This window comes from Lutra lutra, chromosome 4 (genome assembly GCF_902655055.1).
Source record: "Lutra lutra chromosome 4, mLutLut1.2, whole genome shotgun sequence".
In the NCBI taxonomy this organism is placed as follows: domain Eukaryota; kingdom Metazoa; phylum Chordata; class Mammalia; order Carnivora; family Mustelidae; genus Lutra; species Lutra lutra.
Window position 1 is genome coordinate 179933806 of NC_062281.1, and position 17046 is coordinate 179950851.

At 53.9% G+C, this 17046-nt stretch overlaps 1 protein-coding gene across 1 annotated transcript in view; it reads right to left on the reverse strand.

The window, feature by feature from the left end:
* The window catches only part of GRHL3 (grainyhead like transcription factor 3), a 34549-nt gene that overhangs the window by 6404 nt on the left and 11099 nt on the right, over positions 1–17046 (reverse strand). The window contains exons 2-14 of the mRNA XM_047728400.1: positions 15819–16005; positions 12753–12814; positions 10982–11327; positions 10652–10725; positions 10030–10183; positions 9715–9826; positions 8189–8283; positions 5865–6023; positions 5221–5299; positions 4972–5105; positions 3494–3528; positions 2262–2350; positions 1029–1114 (exon numbers count right to left, since the gene is read on the reverse strand). Coding sequence (XP_047584356.1) covers positions 1029–1114; positions 2262–2350; positions 3494–3528; positions 4972–5105; positions 5221–5299; positions 5865–6023; positions 8189–8283; positions 9715–9826; positions 10030–10183; positions 10652–10725; positions 10982–11327; positions 12753–12814; positions 15819–16005 — 1612 coding nt within the window. The remainder of the gene's footprint in view (positions 1–1028; positions 1115–2261; positions 2351–3493; positions 3529–4971; positions 5106–5220; positions 5300–5864; positions 6024–8188; positions 8284–9714; positions 9827–10029; positions 10184–10651; positions 10726–10981; positions 11328–12752; positions 12815–15818; positions 16006–17046) is intronic.

Here is a 17046-nt window from a genome sequence, read left to right on the forward strand (position 1 = left end):
CCAAAAGACTCTGAGTTAATGTTCAGGTAACATTAATGGACTTTCGTGAGGCCAGCTTCTGGGGCTGCTGCCAACCAAGCAGGTAGGACGATCTGTAAAGGGACCAGGAGGGTAATGCAGAGTGGAGAGAGCCTGGGCTGGACTGCAGCTCTGTCACTTCTAGCCACTTGGGTAAGTCGCCTGACTGCGGGGAGGCTGTTTCCTCATGAAAATGAACAGATAATAACAGTACCCACTTTTGGGGGGTGTTAGGAGAATTTGGTGAGCTAGCAAACGCTGCATGCCTGACAAAATGCCTGGCACATAGTGGGTCTTCAGTAAAAGGTAAATGGTGTTACTATCGGTTCACTCTCCCTTCCCTGGCCCGCCATCTTGGAACCCTCTGGCTGTCCTGTGTGGTTCAGCCTTCGAGCCCAGCTCAGCCTTCAAGCCCAGCTGGCCCTGGTGGAGGCTCATGTTTGCTCAGTCCTTCGCTGAGCCACAGAGTTGCTGTGGGTCTCATTCAAAGCTGTTTTACCCGCTCTTTGGTAGTTTGGGGGAGGGCTGGGGAAGGTCTCCTTGCCGAGATACCACCTTTAGCTGCCACCTCCCCCCTCACGGCCCCCCAGCCAACCACAAGCTGCAGGAATGAGGCCCCCCTGGAAGAGAAAGAAGAGTGTCTCTGGGGCCTGGCCTTTTTGGGTTTCATTCCCATTAAAACAGAAACAGGTTTGCAAAGCCAACAAAAAGCTCTGGCCTGTCAGACAGCAGCTATCAGATTAAGGAGGATTTATGGTGTGTGTGACTCCCAGGGTGGAGCCAGGGTTATGGCTGGGAGATAACATCACAGAGGCACACCCCCACCAGCCAGGCCTGGAGGCCCCCCCCTAAATGGGGTGGGACAGGTGGACCATCAGAAAGCCAGGGTTCCAGCGTATTCCTCCTCAGAGCCTGTGCAAAATCAGAACTGTGGCATGAGGGGTGGGGGACAGGAACACAGAGTGGGGGTCTTGCCAGAGCTGGGGGCAGGGATTCCCAGAGCCTCTTACCGCATTCCTCAGTCCTTTCAGATCTGGGGTCTTCAACATGAGAGCATCAAACACTTCCTCAGTCTCCCTCCGCACGTACAACAGAACTGAGAGGCAAAGAGGTGGGTTTTAGTGGTAAGGGGAGGACAAACAAGCCTGGGAATATACCTCAGGGGATGGGAGAATCTTCAAAAATATTATTTTTTTAAGTTTTTTTTTTTTAAATTTATTAGAGAGAGAGAGCACAGAGGGAGAGGGAGAAGCAGACTCCCCACTGAGCAGACAGTTCAATGTGGGACTCGATCCCAGGACCTTGAGATCATGACCTGAGCAGAAGGCAGACGTTTAACAGACTGAGCCACCCAGGCGCCCCCCAAAATATTATTTTTACCATAAGGCTGATGTCTGCAGAAAGGGTGAATTCCTGCTGAGGGTCTGTACCCTGATGGGAAATACCACCCAGCTTTAGAGGTCCCACTCTCAGACTGGGCTGATTTGGGCAGGCTGGAATCCCTCTCGCTGCTCTACCACCTGCCAGCTAGGTGACCTTGAAGATATTTTCCCATCACTGAACCTACTTTATCCAAATGGGAAATGGAGGTGGCTCTGCCCTCTATTTCACAGAATTGTTGGGGAATTAATGACATGACATTTTAAATACCAAGTGCAACCCCCCCCCAAAAAAAACACCAAAAAACAAAACAAAAAAAAAAGTGTAGTACAAGGCTCAATTCAAGGTTGCCAGAAGCTTTTGATCTTAGCTGCTGGTTGGTTTCTTCTTGATAATCAGCTTCAGCCTCCCAGAGGTTTGGGCATGTCCCCCTCTCCCAGGAAGTCACAGATTTAGGCTGTTGAAGCCAGAAAGCCAGGCATGGAAACCCAACTCTTCTCCAACCCCCCACCCTCGGCCCCAGCAGAGAAGGCGGGCACTTGCCCAACACTATGAGCTTGTTGCCTTTGCCAGCTGCCGCAGGATGCCCATGTCCAGCAAAGCCAGAGGAGGCAGAAGCCCTCCAGCTCCATGGACCTCTCTCCAAGCACCGTGGGCTTCCCCCTGACCCCCACCCTACCCTCAAGCCTTGGCCCAACTCCAGCTCTGAGGAGTAAGGCAGCCCCTTGCGCCTTCTCTGCTGGGATGGGTGCTGCCTGGCTACCTGGGCCCCGGTAGGTGTTTGAGGTTTTGGGGCCTGTTTCATGGGGAGCTGGGGACTCTGTGGTGGGCTCTGACAACGGATGGGCCAGGAGTGAAGGTACCTCTCTGAAGATCGTCTTCCTTGGCCTTTTTGGGGGGCAGAGGCTCAAAGTCCTCAGCGAAGGGTGAGCAGGTGCGTTTCAGAGGCAACCTGGGGGGAAGGGGGACAGAGGGGAAAGGGAGGGGCTTGTGAGAAACCCAGGGGGATCCCAGAGTCTGAAGGGACCCCAGAGGTGCAGAAGATCCCATGAGGGCAGACCCAAAGCCGTGGGATGGCGGTGAAAGCAACCGGTTCTAGAATTGGGACAACCTGGGTTCAAATCCCACTCACTAGCTGGGTGACTCGGGGGCGTCCCTTAGTCCCTCAGAGTCCCCATCTATCCAATGGGGTGACGAAACAATGACAACAAGACTTCATAAAGTCGTGAGGCTGCGGGAGATCACGCGGACAGCTTCCAGAGCCACATGTGGGGTGCAGCGGGGCCTTGGGGAATGACGACTGTTTCACCATCAATAGGATGGTTTTTTGAAAGAATCCACTTGGATGGGCAGTGGGGAGAGGGGGCAGGGCTAGGGGATTTGGAGTAAAGCACACTGAGGGACCAGCCGGCCAGCGCTGTGTGAGCTTGGCCAAGTCACTTCACTTCTCTGAGCCTTGGCTTCCTCATCCGTCAAGGAGAGCAAAAACCCCTGCTTGCCTGCCCTGTGGGGGCTGTGGTGGGGGGGGCAGGTGACCTAATTTGGTATGGAAGCCCCTCCTGAAAGGTACCCCTTGTTTATGGGGGCAGGACACGGAGACCAACAACAAACGAGCTTTCCCTTTCACCCACCACCTTCTCATCCCTGCCTGGGGCCCGCGAGGCCATGCTCCCCCTCGGACGGACCTCTAGGCTAAAGAGAAGGACGTCAGGAGGGGACAAGTCACCAGGCCCCTCCCTTGCCTCCTGGAGTCTTGGTGGGGTGTGGACCCCCCGGTCAGTCCTGAGGCACAGCGTCCCCTCCTTGCTCCCCACATCTGCTCTACCATCTCGGAGGCTTCTTCTTTCGCTTTTTACAAGCATGTGTCTCGCCAGAGATTCGCCAACTTTTCACATAAAACAAACCCATAAAAACATGGGCAGTTTCAGTGAGAAAGGAGCGTGAATCTAGCTTGGGGGCTGGGGGAAGAGTCTCTCAGCTGCTTCCTCGGTGCCCTGGCCGTGGCTTGGGGCGGGGTGGGGGCCAGCGCAAGCAGTGGAAGGCCAGGCGGGGGTGGGGAGGGGGTGAGGAGGCCCCTCGCTATTTCTCTCCATACCTGTTGGAGCTGCTCTGACCCGCCGAGGGCACTGCCTGCAATGAAGACGAAAGACATTTTCCATCACATGCAAGAAGATGAGAGGGGCCCTCCGCTGCTGGAGGCTTTCTGGGAGGAGGGGGCCCAATCTTTGATGGGGGGGGGAGGTGGGGGGAGGGGAGATGCAGTTGGAATGTCTTTCCAACTCATTCTGCTCAGACTAAGTCCTCTTAAGTGAGCTGCAATCGTGAGACGAAAGGCAGCATCCACCCCAGGGAGAACGTTGGGGACTCGGTGGACACAGGAGGTGTTGAAGAAATATGGCAGACCCCATGTGCCCCACCTGAGCCCCAGCTCGCCCAGAAGGGCCAGGACTGCACACCACCCTGCAGCTGGGAAAAGGGCCCCTCTCTTCCCCATGGAGCAGCCGTCAACCTGGCTACAGGGCCCTTAATCCCAAGAGAGTGGCCATCTCCTGACTTGGGGCCTCTGGCTAGGGAGAGGAACTGGGGTCATGCAGCCATCAGACTATGGGGTCACAGAACCGCTTCCGGGGCGGGGGCGGGGGGCAGTGATGGGAGGATGGCGGACACAGGAAGGGTTTTAAGTATGTGCCACCGGCCACATCAGTACTGGCTGCCCTTTCGGTTTCATAAACTCTTATAGTTCGAAGTCAGTGCACTGAACGCATCTTGGACAGCAAGAGCTATTTCTGCAAATGTTCTCACCTACATGGCGGTGGGGGAGGGATCCTTGATGGAAGGAAAATCAAATTGTTTAATATGGAAGCAAACCACTAGCTAGGCTCACCCATCCTGATTCCCCCACTGACATGCTCTGTGGCCTTCTCTGGAAAATGCGGGGGACAACAGTATCTACCTCAAAGGATGGCTCCCCAGCCTGAGAGGTGCTGTAGCTAGAGTTTGCGGGCTCGGCTTCTGAAGCCCAGGTGCCTGGGTCCAAACCCTGGCTCTGCCCGTGCTGTGGGGTTTGGTCTCTGGGCCTCAACGTCCACCCCACGAATCCAGGAAGAACGACAGTGTCCGGCTGATAGGGAGGCAGGGAGGAGGTAAGAAGGTGGTGCGTGGGGGGCCTTGAGAGCAGTGCCTGGCATATAGTGAGCGCTCACAAGCCTTGCCATGACCACTGGGGTCTGCTCCATGGGGAGCCGGCCACCATCTAATTTGGGGCTCAGAATCCAGAAACCTCCATGAGTGTTCCAAGCACGAACATTTCGACAGTTATGAAGTCCATTTCTTCAATTGACTTTCTCTTCAGTAGAAAAGGTCACTAACGCTGTAGGGACAAGTGTCCGTTCTTTAATCCCATGGGATTCAGTAAGAGTATCTTCATTTTGATGTAAAAAATATCCAGACCTACGCTTGTCTAAACTGGCCTGTTGTGGCCGCGTGGCAGGGGCTCCGTACCAATCTGAGACGATTGCCCCTCACCCCCGCCCCCGCCAGGGGCTGAAACCCTCTCTGGCCAGAGACCCTCACCCCTCCAGGACGCTGCAGGCCGGAGAAGTGCACGTTGGGGATGAACAGCACGGGCGGGGTCTCCAGGTCAGCCTCAGGCCGCAGGTATGTGGTCTCATTGCCCCTGAAGCCAGACAGCAGGCAGCCCTTGATGCCTGATGGGAAAAGGAAAGCACTGTGTCTGGGACCCCTCCGTTCACACCCCCAGTCTCCAGTCTCCATCTCCCCTTTGCCCCAGGCCAGCCCAGCCCCTGGCCCATCCCCACTGACCACTGCTGCTGGAGTCGGGGCACTTGACCTTCCTCCGGAACTGCTTCCGCTCATCATCCCTCATTTTCCTTTCTGCTCCCTGCAGGGAAGAGGGGAAGGGGAGGGGTCACCAAGGGTCTTGGGAGGGGCTGGCTGTCTTGCATCTTAACTACGGGCCAGCCTTCTGGGGCTGCCAGACTTCTAGAGCTGCTGTCTTCCCAGAGTGAGACCAGAAAATGGGAAAGTAGCAGTGCCCAACCCGTCAGGCCCAGCCCAGCCCAGCCCTGTCTGAAGTCAGTCCAGGCCATGAGAGACAGACAGACGTGGAGAGAGAGGAACAGACAGAGAAGCATGAGGAAAGTGGAGTGAAAGAGGGACAAGGAGAAGAAAGAGAAACAGAGAGACAGACACAGAAAGACACATGGAGAGATCTTCAGAGAGATCTAGAAAGAGATCTTCAGAAAGAGACAGAGAGGGGAGACAGCAGCACAGAGAAAGGGAGGAAAATATACTTCGAGGCCAGGACAGACAATGACAAGCCCACAGAGGAGGGAGACAGGCCGAGAACAAGAAGCGGAGAGAGACAGACACACCCCACATGACTGTGGAGGGCACACCGGTGGGGGCTGGCCCTTCCCCCTCCCAGATCCCCCAACTCCGGCCACCTTGTCACAAAAGATCTTGATCTGGCAGATGGCTCGGTGCACCAGGCGCTCGGTGCCTGAGCCGCAGTCATAGGTGTCGATCTGCAGGTTCAGAGGGACACCCTTTACCCCCTTCTGCGAGGAGAAGTCTGTGCTGAGGCAGTTGACACCAATGAACACCTGGGGGACAGACAGGGGAGCTGGAGAAACAGTGGGCCCTACGCCAGCCCTGCTGTCCCTCGAGCACTGCTCACTGAACCTACTGTGCACCTGGGGAGTGGCGCCCATGGAAGGCGCCCATCACCACCACCGACGGCCAGACTGGGGCTCGGGGTGGCGCGCCAGCCTTCCCCAGGGGACACGGGGGTGTGGGTGCGGCCCAGTTGGCGAGGCAGCTCCCACTAGACTGCCCAGGGCAGCCCAAAGGATCAAGGCCCTGAGAAGGAGATGAGGGGGTCCCTCGGGGGCTTTCATGAAAGTCCAGAGCCTCATTGTTCTGCCACCCAGAGTGAGGAGGTATGGAAGGGCCATAGCCTGGTCCCCCTGGGTCCGGAAGACCACCTTCCCACTGGCCTCGAGCCACAGGGGTGAGACCCTGCCCCTCTGCGCCCTTGCCTACCAGCTCCAGCCATCACTGGACCTATCCCCTGCCTTTTACAGCCAACGAAACAGGGGCTCTGAGCAGAGAGGGGAACTGCGGATGTTTCCACATGCCAGCAGAATGGGCCTGGACATGGGGCCACCGGGACTGGGGTTGGGAAGCTGGGCTCGGCCACTCACTGGCCATGTGGCTTTAGACAAGTGCACTAACCTCACAGAGCCTCAGTTTTCTTACCTGCAAAATGGGGATAATTAAACCTACTTCATGTGGCTGTGAGGGCATGTGGAGCCCCTAGTGGGCTTGGCATGCAGTTACCTGTTGTGGTGAGTGGGACCACTGGAGTCTCAACCCAAAGCCTAGGAGGCCCAGCCGATGGTGGGGTGAGTCCCAGCCCAGAGACTCCCTGGCAGGCTTGCCTGGTGACTGTCTACCTACCTGACTGACTCCTCCCTGGGGTGCCAGGGCCAGACCCCATTCCAGACTGGCCACTGTTCCTTGGGACGTTTCCCTTGGAAGTGATCCTGGACCTGCCCAGGTAGGGGTGGGGTGTGGGGCCTTTGTGGACCCCCTTCCCTCCTTGGCTGTGGGGGCCAGGCCCCCAGACACATACCAGACATACCTCCCCCTCAGCCAACTCAGCCCTAATGCAGCTCCCACCCAGCTCACACCTGAGAAAGACCCACGCCTGGGGGCTTCAGGGCCTGTGAGAAAATCCCAACCGAAACCCACCGCTCCCTTCCTACGAAACTCTTTCCCCGCCTGCCGGCCCTGGAGGCCCCAGCTCCTCCTCCAGCCCCTGGCATCTGTTTGAAAACTAATAATCCCTCACTTTTGTGCCTCCCTTTGTGTTTTCAGACCCCCCTTCAGCTCTGTTTTCTCCAGGCAGCCACAGCCGCCCAGGCCCATGAGGCCAGCCCTCCAGCTTGTCCAGGCCAGAAATGCCCTTGCCATGAGCTGGACCCAACCCTGGTCTGAGAGGGTGGGCCTGGCCCAAGGAGACAAAGGACAGGCCCAAGGTCACCCAGCCCCGGCTCTCAGACCAGTGCCCTTTCCACAATGCTGGCTCTCCAAACAGGAAGCCAAGCATGGCACAGAGAGGCCCAGAGGCACACGGCAAGTTGGCCTTGGGCACTAAGTGGCTGGGATGAAAAAAATCACCAGAGGCTCCACTTTCAGGCCTCTCGGATGGGTCTGGCACTGGGCCTGTCTCTGAGACATGCTTGATCCTAGGGAATCTTCACCACAACCCCCGGAGGCAGACTATTGTTCCCTTTCTATGGACATAAGAAGTGAAGTCACTGGGACTTCGGCCTCCTCTAGCAGAACCCAAAGCATTCTTCCTGCACCCGACTGGCCTGCAAGTCGGGAAACCTGGCGTCATGGGTGGCTGGCTGTGTCACCTCGCATGCGGCTCGGTTTTCCCATCTGGTGAATGGGTGGGTGTGATTCACCACAACAGCCCCTGTTGCTGAGCCAGGCTGGCCTCTACCCTTTACTTATCACACGTGATCCTCATGTGAACCTCTCAGTTGGTGCTATCATTGGATCCCAGCTTTACAGGCAAGGCACTGGTCCAAGGTCATAGGGCTGGGACATAGGCCTAGCCTTTCTGGAAGCCTGCGCTTCTCTTCCACTCTGTATCCTGCCTCCTCCACAGGTGCTCTCATCAGAGCAGCTACCACAATTCTAGTTCCCTACCTGGGGACTTCTGAGGTACCCAGCCCTGCCACGGCCATGCACTGACCTTGGCCTCCTCGTTGACATTCCACACGAAGGACAGGGCATTGTAGGCTACCTCCTCAATGTGCTGCACGGTGTTGAAGTTTTCTTTGCAGTCAGCTGGAACCACAGGAGACCAGAAGGAGAGTCAGGAGGAAAGGGATCTGGGGACATGCTGGGAAGGAGGCTTTTAGGAATAGAGTCTAATTCCCAGCAGGGATTTTTATCCTCTCCCCACAGAACCATGCTTCAGTCTGGCAGGGCAGACTGATGGTCGTGCCCTGGGTTACAGATAGGAAAACTGAGGTCCAGCCTGGGAAGAAGATATGCCCAAACCCCAGAGAGAATCCCTAAGTTAGCCAGCTATGCCTGGGCCCTCATCACTTTTGGGTGGAGGTTTGCATTTTTAGCGGGATTGGGACTTAGAGGGTCTCCCAGACACAGTAGTAGCAGAAGGAGTAAGAGCGGTGCCAGTGATGGTAAGGGGACTAGTAAGTCCAGGACTCCTCATGCCGAGCTACTGGATGGACAGTGAGCAAACCGTGGGACGGCCACCACTCACTGAACAATATGGCGAGCCCTCACTTAATCCTCACAAGGACACAATGAATCCTCAGTTTAAATGTGGAAAGAAAATGAAGCTCAGAGAAGTCTGATCACTTGGCCAGGGTCCCACAGCTTTCAAAAAAAGGCACAGCAAGGACTGGAGCTCAGCTTTGGCCCCTGGACACAGGCTCCTGCCCACTGGCTGTGTGGTCTCTCAGACAAGTCATGGGAGTGTCCCTAGTGATCCGTTCTCCAGCGCATGAGACTTCAAGGCAGAAGAAACAGCACTGGATGCAGGCAGGGCAGCTGGCCCTATTCCACTTGACAGCTGAAGAAACTGAGGCCCAGAAAGGGGAGGTGGCACAGGTCACACAGTCAAGAAAAGAGTGATGGAGTCAGAATCTGGAGGCCGGAGGATGGGCGGTGACTCCCACACATCCCAGGGCCCAGGACAGGGATAAGGTAGCACCCTAGTCCCTTCCCCATGTCCCTTCTCTGGGCCCCCTCCCAGCTGACAGAACCAGCTTTGGGGCCTAGCTCCCAAAGCAGAACTGCCTTGCACTGTCCTTCCAACTTTCCAAACGGGGCTCCTGTTGTCTTAGGCATTTGTATCTCAATGGGCTAAGGCCCGACCCCCAGGGGGACACAAAGGCCAGCCTCCCAGGGGTCTATTTATCAGACACTCCTGGGGTCTCTAGGGCACTGTTTACCCCAAAGCAAACAGAAAAGAGGCCCCTGCTTCCAGCCCACAGATGCAAATCCCTGCAAGCCCCCCGTAGTGCAGGACCTGCAGACCAGGGCCGGGCCAGCGCCTGGGGTGAGAACTCAGTCCTGCAGAGATCACAGGCCTGATTGGGCTGTGTGTGTATGTGTGTGTGTGTGTGTGTGTGTGTGTGTGTGAGAGAGAGAGAGAGAGAGAGAGAGAGATTGAGAGAGAGAGAGAGAGAGAGAAACAGGGAGAGACTGAGAGATTGGGAAGGAGGCCGGGGGCGGGGGCGCTCTCACCTACGTCGATGACACGCTGCTTGGCAGTGGGTTGCCGGGAATGCCAGTGCTTCCAGAAACGCAGCTGCTCCACGGGCACCTTCTCGTTGTCGAAGACCACCATCACCACACTCTGCAAGCACAGCGGGCCGCCATGACCTTCAGCCTCAGGAGAGGCCCACACAGTCCCAGTACCCTCCCAGAGCCCTGGTGTAGCACTCCTGCCCTTTCGCCTCTGTGTCCCCCACTCCATGGCAGTGGCACCCTCTCCCTAGGGTCCTTGTCAGTCTGGGCCTGCCCAACCATCCTAGCCTAGCTGCTCCGGGGACAAGATACCTTGACTTTGTTGGAGGACAAGGCAAGGCCCTTGCCGCCTGCCGGGGTCCGCAGTGTGATGGGGTAGAACTGGCCCTTGTTGAGGTAGGCCATCGGCGACTCCCCTGACTTGATGTGGATGGCTTTAGGGGAGCCCAGGGTATATTCAAAGTCACTGCAGGGAGGAGAGGGGGAGGACAATGAGGCTTGAGCAATCAGGCAGGAGGATCCCAGAAGGCAGTGAGGTAGGAGGCAGAGGGTGTGCTGTGGATTTGCTGTGGGACTTCGGGAAACCATTCTACCTCCCTGGGCCTCAGACCCCTCATTTTTGGAGTTTCTATTTAATGGTTTCATTGAGCCACAATCCTGCTGAATAACAAATAATGGAAACTGGAGAGAGCCCTGAGGGGAGACAGAGCCTCAGGGGAGATGAAGGGCAACAGAACCTCAATTTTTTAACAGGGCTCTGAGCTCCCTGTCACAGCCCGAGAAAGAAGCGTGGAAATCTGCCTCTCTCCTTTCACGTGCCTTCAGTCCCGTCTTTTCATTCACTGATGATGCCTGCTCTGGGGATGGCGTGAGGCTCTGTCTGTAGCCTCTGCCTACAGTCCAAGTGGCCAAGGTTCCAAAGGGGCTGAGTTACCTCTTGGGGCTGGGATAGTCCTCTGGACACGGGGGTTCTGGGGACGTTTTCAGGATATCTGGGAAGAGCAGCGACTGCAGAGAAACACAATTCAGAGAGAATAAATGGCCACGTTCAGGCTGCTGGAGCCTCATCTCAGAGCTGTCCCATATAGCTGTGCAGGTTATGCAGTGTACAACTGGGACAACAGTACATGGCAGAACTACCTCAGCTCTAGGACTTTTTATTCCCAGGATTCGAAACCTCTGATCTCCCCACTGTCTTCTCTCCTTCTACACAGGCATGCACATATCCAGGGATGCTGTGACGGGTATAGGGGTGGGCCCTCACCTCCTGTGGGTCATCTTTGAAGGTGCTGTCAGGCTGCCAGCGCTGTGTGGATGGCACCCCAGGAATGCTCTCAAACAAGGAGTTGAGGGAGCTGTTATCGTACATATCACTGGTGGGCAGCAGGTAGCTGTCCACAGAGCCAGCTTCCAACTTGCTGGGGCCAGCGGGGAGGGGAGCTGCCTTGCCCGGAGTGGGCACGGCCCCCTCCAAGCTCATCAGGTTATTCTTCTTGAGCACATCTGGGTACTCTGTGGTTCCAGACACATTCTCTGTCAGGAATTTCATGAGATGCGTGGGGCTTTCAAGGGGAGCGAGGTCCATCTCATATTCCATGCCATGGTAGTACCTGGGGAGAGAGGAGGGCTGGGTGAGTGCACCTCTTCTCTCTGAGGGGCAAGGGAACCCTCATCTGGATCGGAGGGTGACCATCAGGCAGACCCACTGACCTTTAATCCCACGTAATGTTAGATCTTCCCAACATGCATGAAGCAAGACGCGGTAATAAGCCAATTTGTCACAGGGATGAGCAGGGAGGAGGGCTCAGGGTAGAGGGGAACAAACATCTGCTTTATCTTTTACAGTATTGGTCATTTTAAAAACTGAAAGGTCATTTATTTCTTATCCAGAATCAAATGTCCCCACCTTAAAACAACTGCATTGCGTTATCTACACAGTATGTGTGTATGTGTGGGAGGGGGGGACATGGATATTACAGCTAACGTGGTACAGTTAATATATGTTGAGAAAAAGGTCTAGAAGGATACACTCCAAACTGTTAAGGTGGGCAGGGAGTAGGATTACAGGAAACTTTTACTTTCTACTTTATACATTTCTATAGAGTTTGAATACTTTGTAACCAACGGGTATTACTTTTGTAATCAGAAAAGCTAACAACATTTTAAAAAATTGGCTTTCAGAAAAGGCCCATGCATAACTCTACGGTTCCTATCCCGGAGAGGCCCTGAGCCAGCTGTGTGAGCGGTAATGCCTGCCTTAGCAGCTTGGATTTTCCGGAAGGCAGAGAGGAGCCTAGATGCCCCCCCCCCCCCCCCCCGCAGAGGTAGGCAGGGGAGGGGTGGGGGGGGCGGTGGTGGTGGTGGTGGTGGTGGTGGGAGGAAGAGTAGAGAAAGGGCAGGGTCCAGTCTAGTGCCAATCTAGCAGTTAAGCCTGGCCTGGGCTGCCTTCTAAGAGGAGGGAAACATCAGTGCCCTGAGGCGCTCAGGATATCTGGGAAGAGGCCCAAGAGAGCCAGAGGAAAGAAGTACCAGAATCCAGGTGCCCCTCCCCCAGGCCAGGTCTCCCTCTACAGGGAGGTGGGTTTTGGAGTTAGGATAGAAAAGCTGCCTTCAGGGCTTATTCCTGGACCTTGGCTTTGAAGTCTGTTTTCTGCAAACTCTAGCCCACAGGGGCTGCCCACTTCCTGTGTGTGTGTGTGTGTGTGTGTGTGTGTGTGTGTGTGCAAGCCTCTCACATGGACCAGGGTCTCATCATCACTTGGTGGGCCCTAGGCTCTTGCCTTCACAGACTCCTTCCTCCATAAAAAATATTTTAAAATACCTTTTACAACTGCACTGGCATAAAGATAGGTGTAGTCCAGGTTGGATTATATTCATTGCTTTCTTCTGATTTTAAAATAAATTCTAACACTTCCATGGGCCCTAAGAGTCCCGTGGGCCCTAGGCACTGAGCCTTCTGTGCCTGATGGTTAAGAGCCCAGAAGTGGAGGGGAGTATGAGAAAAGGGCCGAGATGGGGGGTTGGGCAAACCTCACCTCTTTCCTTGGTCGTTCCGGCCCCCAGTGCTAGAGGACAGGATCCGCTTCTCCTTGGGGCCCTGAGTGGAGAGGAAAGAGGGATTTATACATTTATGGCAAGATAACCCCCGTCCGGTGGACTTGGCCAGACAGAGGAGCTACCTTGGTCGCTGGGGGAAAATCTACCCGTCTTTGGAGTGGGCAAGCCATCATTTAGCCTGAGTCCCAAGTTAGAGAGTGAGAAGTAATCCAAGATCGGCAGCTGGGCCTCAAGGAACTTGAAGTCAGGCCGATCTGGCTTAAGTTCTAACTTTACCAATTAAAAGTACTATGAATTCATTCTGAATGAATGACTCTACCTTTCTGAGACTCAGTTTCTTCATATTTCAAGTGGGGGATTATAATACTTACTTCAAGGGTATTTGGAGATTTAGTAGTAAAAATAATGCTCACCTTTTTTTTTAAAGATTTATGTATTTATTTGAGAGAGAGAGAGAGAAAGGGAGGGGGGTACGGAGAGACAGAAGGAAAGGGAGAGACAGAATCTCTAGCAGACTTCCCACTGAGTGAGGAACCCAACGTGTGGCTTGATTCCACAACCTTGAGATCATGAACTGAGCTGAAATCAAGAGCTGACTGCTTAATGACTGAGCTACCCAGGTGCCCCTTGCTGGTTTTTATTTTTGAGATTTTATTTGTAAGTACTCTCTACACCCAATGTGGGGCTCAAACACATAACCCCAAGATTAAGAGTTGCATTTTCCACAGACTGAGCTAGCGAGGTGACCCTTACTTGCTGTTTCTCAGTCCAGTACTTGTTGTGTACTTGACCCTGCATTAAGTGCCTTCTGTGTAGTCTCTAATTTAACCCCTACACCACTCTGTGATAGCTACTAATGTTATTTCCATTATATAGATGAGGAAACTGAGGCCCGGAGAGGCTCTGTTGTCTCAGTGGTTAGGAGCATGGACTCTAGATCCAGATTTCTTGGATTTCTTGGTTCAATTCCCAGATATGCCACATACTGGCTACGTAACCCGGGGGGCAAGTCCCTTAACCTCTCTCTGTTTCATTGTTCTCATCTGTATAAGGATAATAACAATAAAACCCACTCCAGAGATCACTGTGCATGCTTAGCCAGCACCTAGCACATGGAGAACTCTATCTAAATGTGAATTTCATAATTATAATGTTGTCATATCTTAGAGCACTCAGGTCATTTCGACCTCTGGCTAATAAAGCCAGAACTGGGTCTCCAACCCAGCCTAGGGACTCCAATGCCTGGGCTCTTACTCACTCCCCGTGGGAGAGCAGGCAGGAGGGCACCTGGCATAAAGCCTGGCTTTCAGGAAGAAACCAAACACTGTTACGTTTAGAAGTATATTACCCAAAACCACATTGCCTGTTTGTGGCCAGATCAGGTCTTAAACTCCCAACTCAGTGCTCTCTGTACATCATGAGACCCTGTCCTTATTACCCACAGGGCTGTTCTGAACCCAGAGTCCTCTTGAAATGGAGAGGTGGGACAGGTGTTTTCACTACAACCATGACCTCCAGAACCTGTCCCCACCATTCTGGCTCTAGGAATGGCCCAAGAAGATGGTACTGGATTTTACATTATGGTCCAACCTGTAAATCCCAGGCTGGGGGTTAAATCCAGGCCAAGGATTCTGGCTCCCACCACGTCTCCAGTCTGAGAAAGTCAATTCAAATTTCTTTTCCATCGGCCTGGGCCAAACACTATCAGCACGCTGCTGGTCTACTGCAGAGGAAGTAAGCTAGCATAACCATACTGCTCCAGAGTGAGAACCAAAGCCAGAAAGAAAATTTGGGGCCTTCTTGTATCCAAGACCACACTTCCTATCCTTGGCCTGTGAGTTTACACGGACAGGGTGCATTCCCCCTTGGGGTAAGGTAGATAAAATATTTCTTGGGTCAGTAAATTTAAGGGCTTATTTACAAGGTGGTTTTAAATCTTCAAGTTCAAAGCCAGCTATCTCAATAATTGGCTGTTTATGTTTCCCATTCTCAAATCTGGGAAAGTCTCTTGGAGCAATCACCCGGCTCAGGGAGAATGAGAAAGTTTGCTATCGTGAGACAATTCAGATGGATGGGTAGAGGCTGCGTGGAATACTAGCTTGAGAAAGATTCTTCAGTCTCCTATGGCCCAGCGAGAAGGCAGACTGGAATCCATGGGCAGTGTCTGGCACAGGAACGGGAAGAGGGGCTCTGGGACTGTGTTATGCACCTGTGATTGCCCACTGCTCAGATAGAGGAGGGCCTCAATCCTGTTCTCAGGTGCTGACAGTCTCCCAGAGTCAAGGCCAAGGCCCTGGAAATAATTAGAGAATCATAACGACGGTCTGTCAGGAGGGGTTACATTACATAGAATGGCAGCAAGGATAGGGAGGAGAATCAGACACTCCAGAGAGGGACAGGTGATGTGGCAGCCCAGCTTCCAAAGGAAAGTGACCTTGGGAAGAAAAGGAAAGGAGTCAGGAGCAGAAGGCATGTTCTAGGTGGTGGGGTGGGGATGGCAGGGCAACTGGGATGATCTAAGGGACAGGGGCAGAAAGAAGATGGCAGGCTGGGCGTGCTGCTGTGAGGGGCTGTGTGTGGCCGAGGCACTGAGCCCTTCCATCAATACACACTGGGTGCTGCGCGTGTGGCAAGCAGGATAGGGTGCTGAGGACTGAGTAACGATCACCACGTGCTTCCTGTCCTCCAAGAGCTCAGTCATGGGGGAGATCAAGGAAAAAATGCATGGTCAGCAACTTTCTAAAGACAGAGTCAAGGACAATGATGGGAGTTGCTGAGGGTCCCCAGAGAAACAGAATGGGAAACTCAAGTCTTCCCTCTTCTCAGTGAAGGAATGAGGTGACCTTCAAACTGAAACCCAGAGCGGAGAAGAAGGTTTAGTCAGGGGAAAGGGGAGGAGGTCAGGCTGAGGGAATAGCCTGTGGGAAGACCCAGAGGAGAGAAAAAGCATGGTGTGGGGCCGGGGGTGGGCTGTCAGGCCAGGAGGCCTGAAAGCAAGGGTGTGTGTTCAGTCGGGGGGGAAAACACAGTGGGGGCAAATGTACCATGTAGTAGTCATAGAGGAAGCTCAGGGCCGCAACGCTGTCATCATCCCCATTGACTCTCATCATGGCCTTCGTGGCGGCTGTCAGTGGGTTTTCCAGGTAGGTCTTCCAGGCCTCATCCTCACTCGTGTAAGGGAACTTCTGGAAGTTGACTGGGTCGTTCTTCAGCAGTCGCACAGACCTGAAGCTGGAAGGCAAGCAGGGAAGGTCAGATTTAGGCTATCCCAGAGGAAGGTCCATGGATGGTCAGCCTCCAGCCAATGCCCAGGAATTCAAAGAGTTACCAGTCTTGCAAACTTGAAAACCCTTCTTCTGTCCCATTTGGACAGCTTGGGGCAGAAGAACATACCCGAAGTTGGGAGCTAGATGCTTTTGGTCTATAACAAATGTGGCCACGTAAAAGCTGTCGACCTGAGGCCCGAGTCCCCTCATCTAGGACACCAAGACCCTAATCCCAACCTTGCAAAGCTTCGCAGAGGATTCAATAAAATGCTTCTGTGTAGATACTTATTCAAGGTGATTTAGCATAAGGAAGATAGGAAATCATGACAAGCTGCAAAGAACAAAGTTTCTAGATAATCCAGTGTGAGAAGTTCACCTCCAGACTGTGAAAGACACAGAAGGCTGGCCATCGTTGCAAGTTAGGGAGTGTGGTGAGGAAGCCGGTGGGCAGAACCTGGTCTTGGGAAGTGGCATTTCAGACCAACATGGACTGTGGAGGGCCCGGCCAGCTGCCCAGATGCCAGGAACTTGTGGGGGAAGGGAAGGGGATGCTGCAGGGCACCAGAGGAGGCAGAACCCAGCCCTGTGCTGAAAACTCAGATAGATACAAGGCAGGTGGCCCAAGAGACAAGCCACATGGGCTCAAAGGAAAGAGAACAATGAGAGGGTCTTCAGAGGAAACAGACATTTCACTTGGGGGCCCTTGGCACTGGGAATGATATCATGCAGACATGTGAAGGGGGGGCCATCAGGATAGCGACATGATGCAGAATAATGATGATGTCATTATTAAAAGTCATACCTAACCTTCATCAAGCATCAGCCATGTTTTAGGTGCTGAGCTAAGCACTTTCCATGAATTCTCTCCCTGAGTTCTCACAACAACCAAGTAAGGCAGGTGCTCTTCTTGTCCCTATTTTATAGACAAGGAAGCCAAAGCTCGCAGAAGTTAGGGGGCTCGCTCAAGCTCCTAGTTCGTGAGTAGCCCCCAGGGCACTCAAGCTCC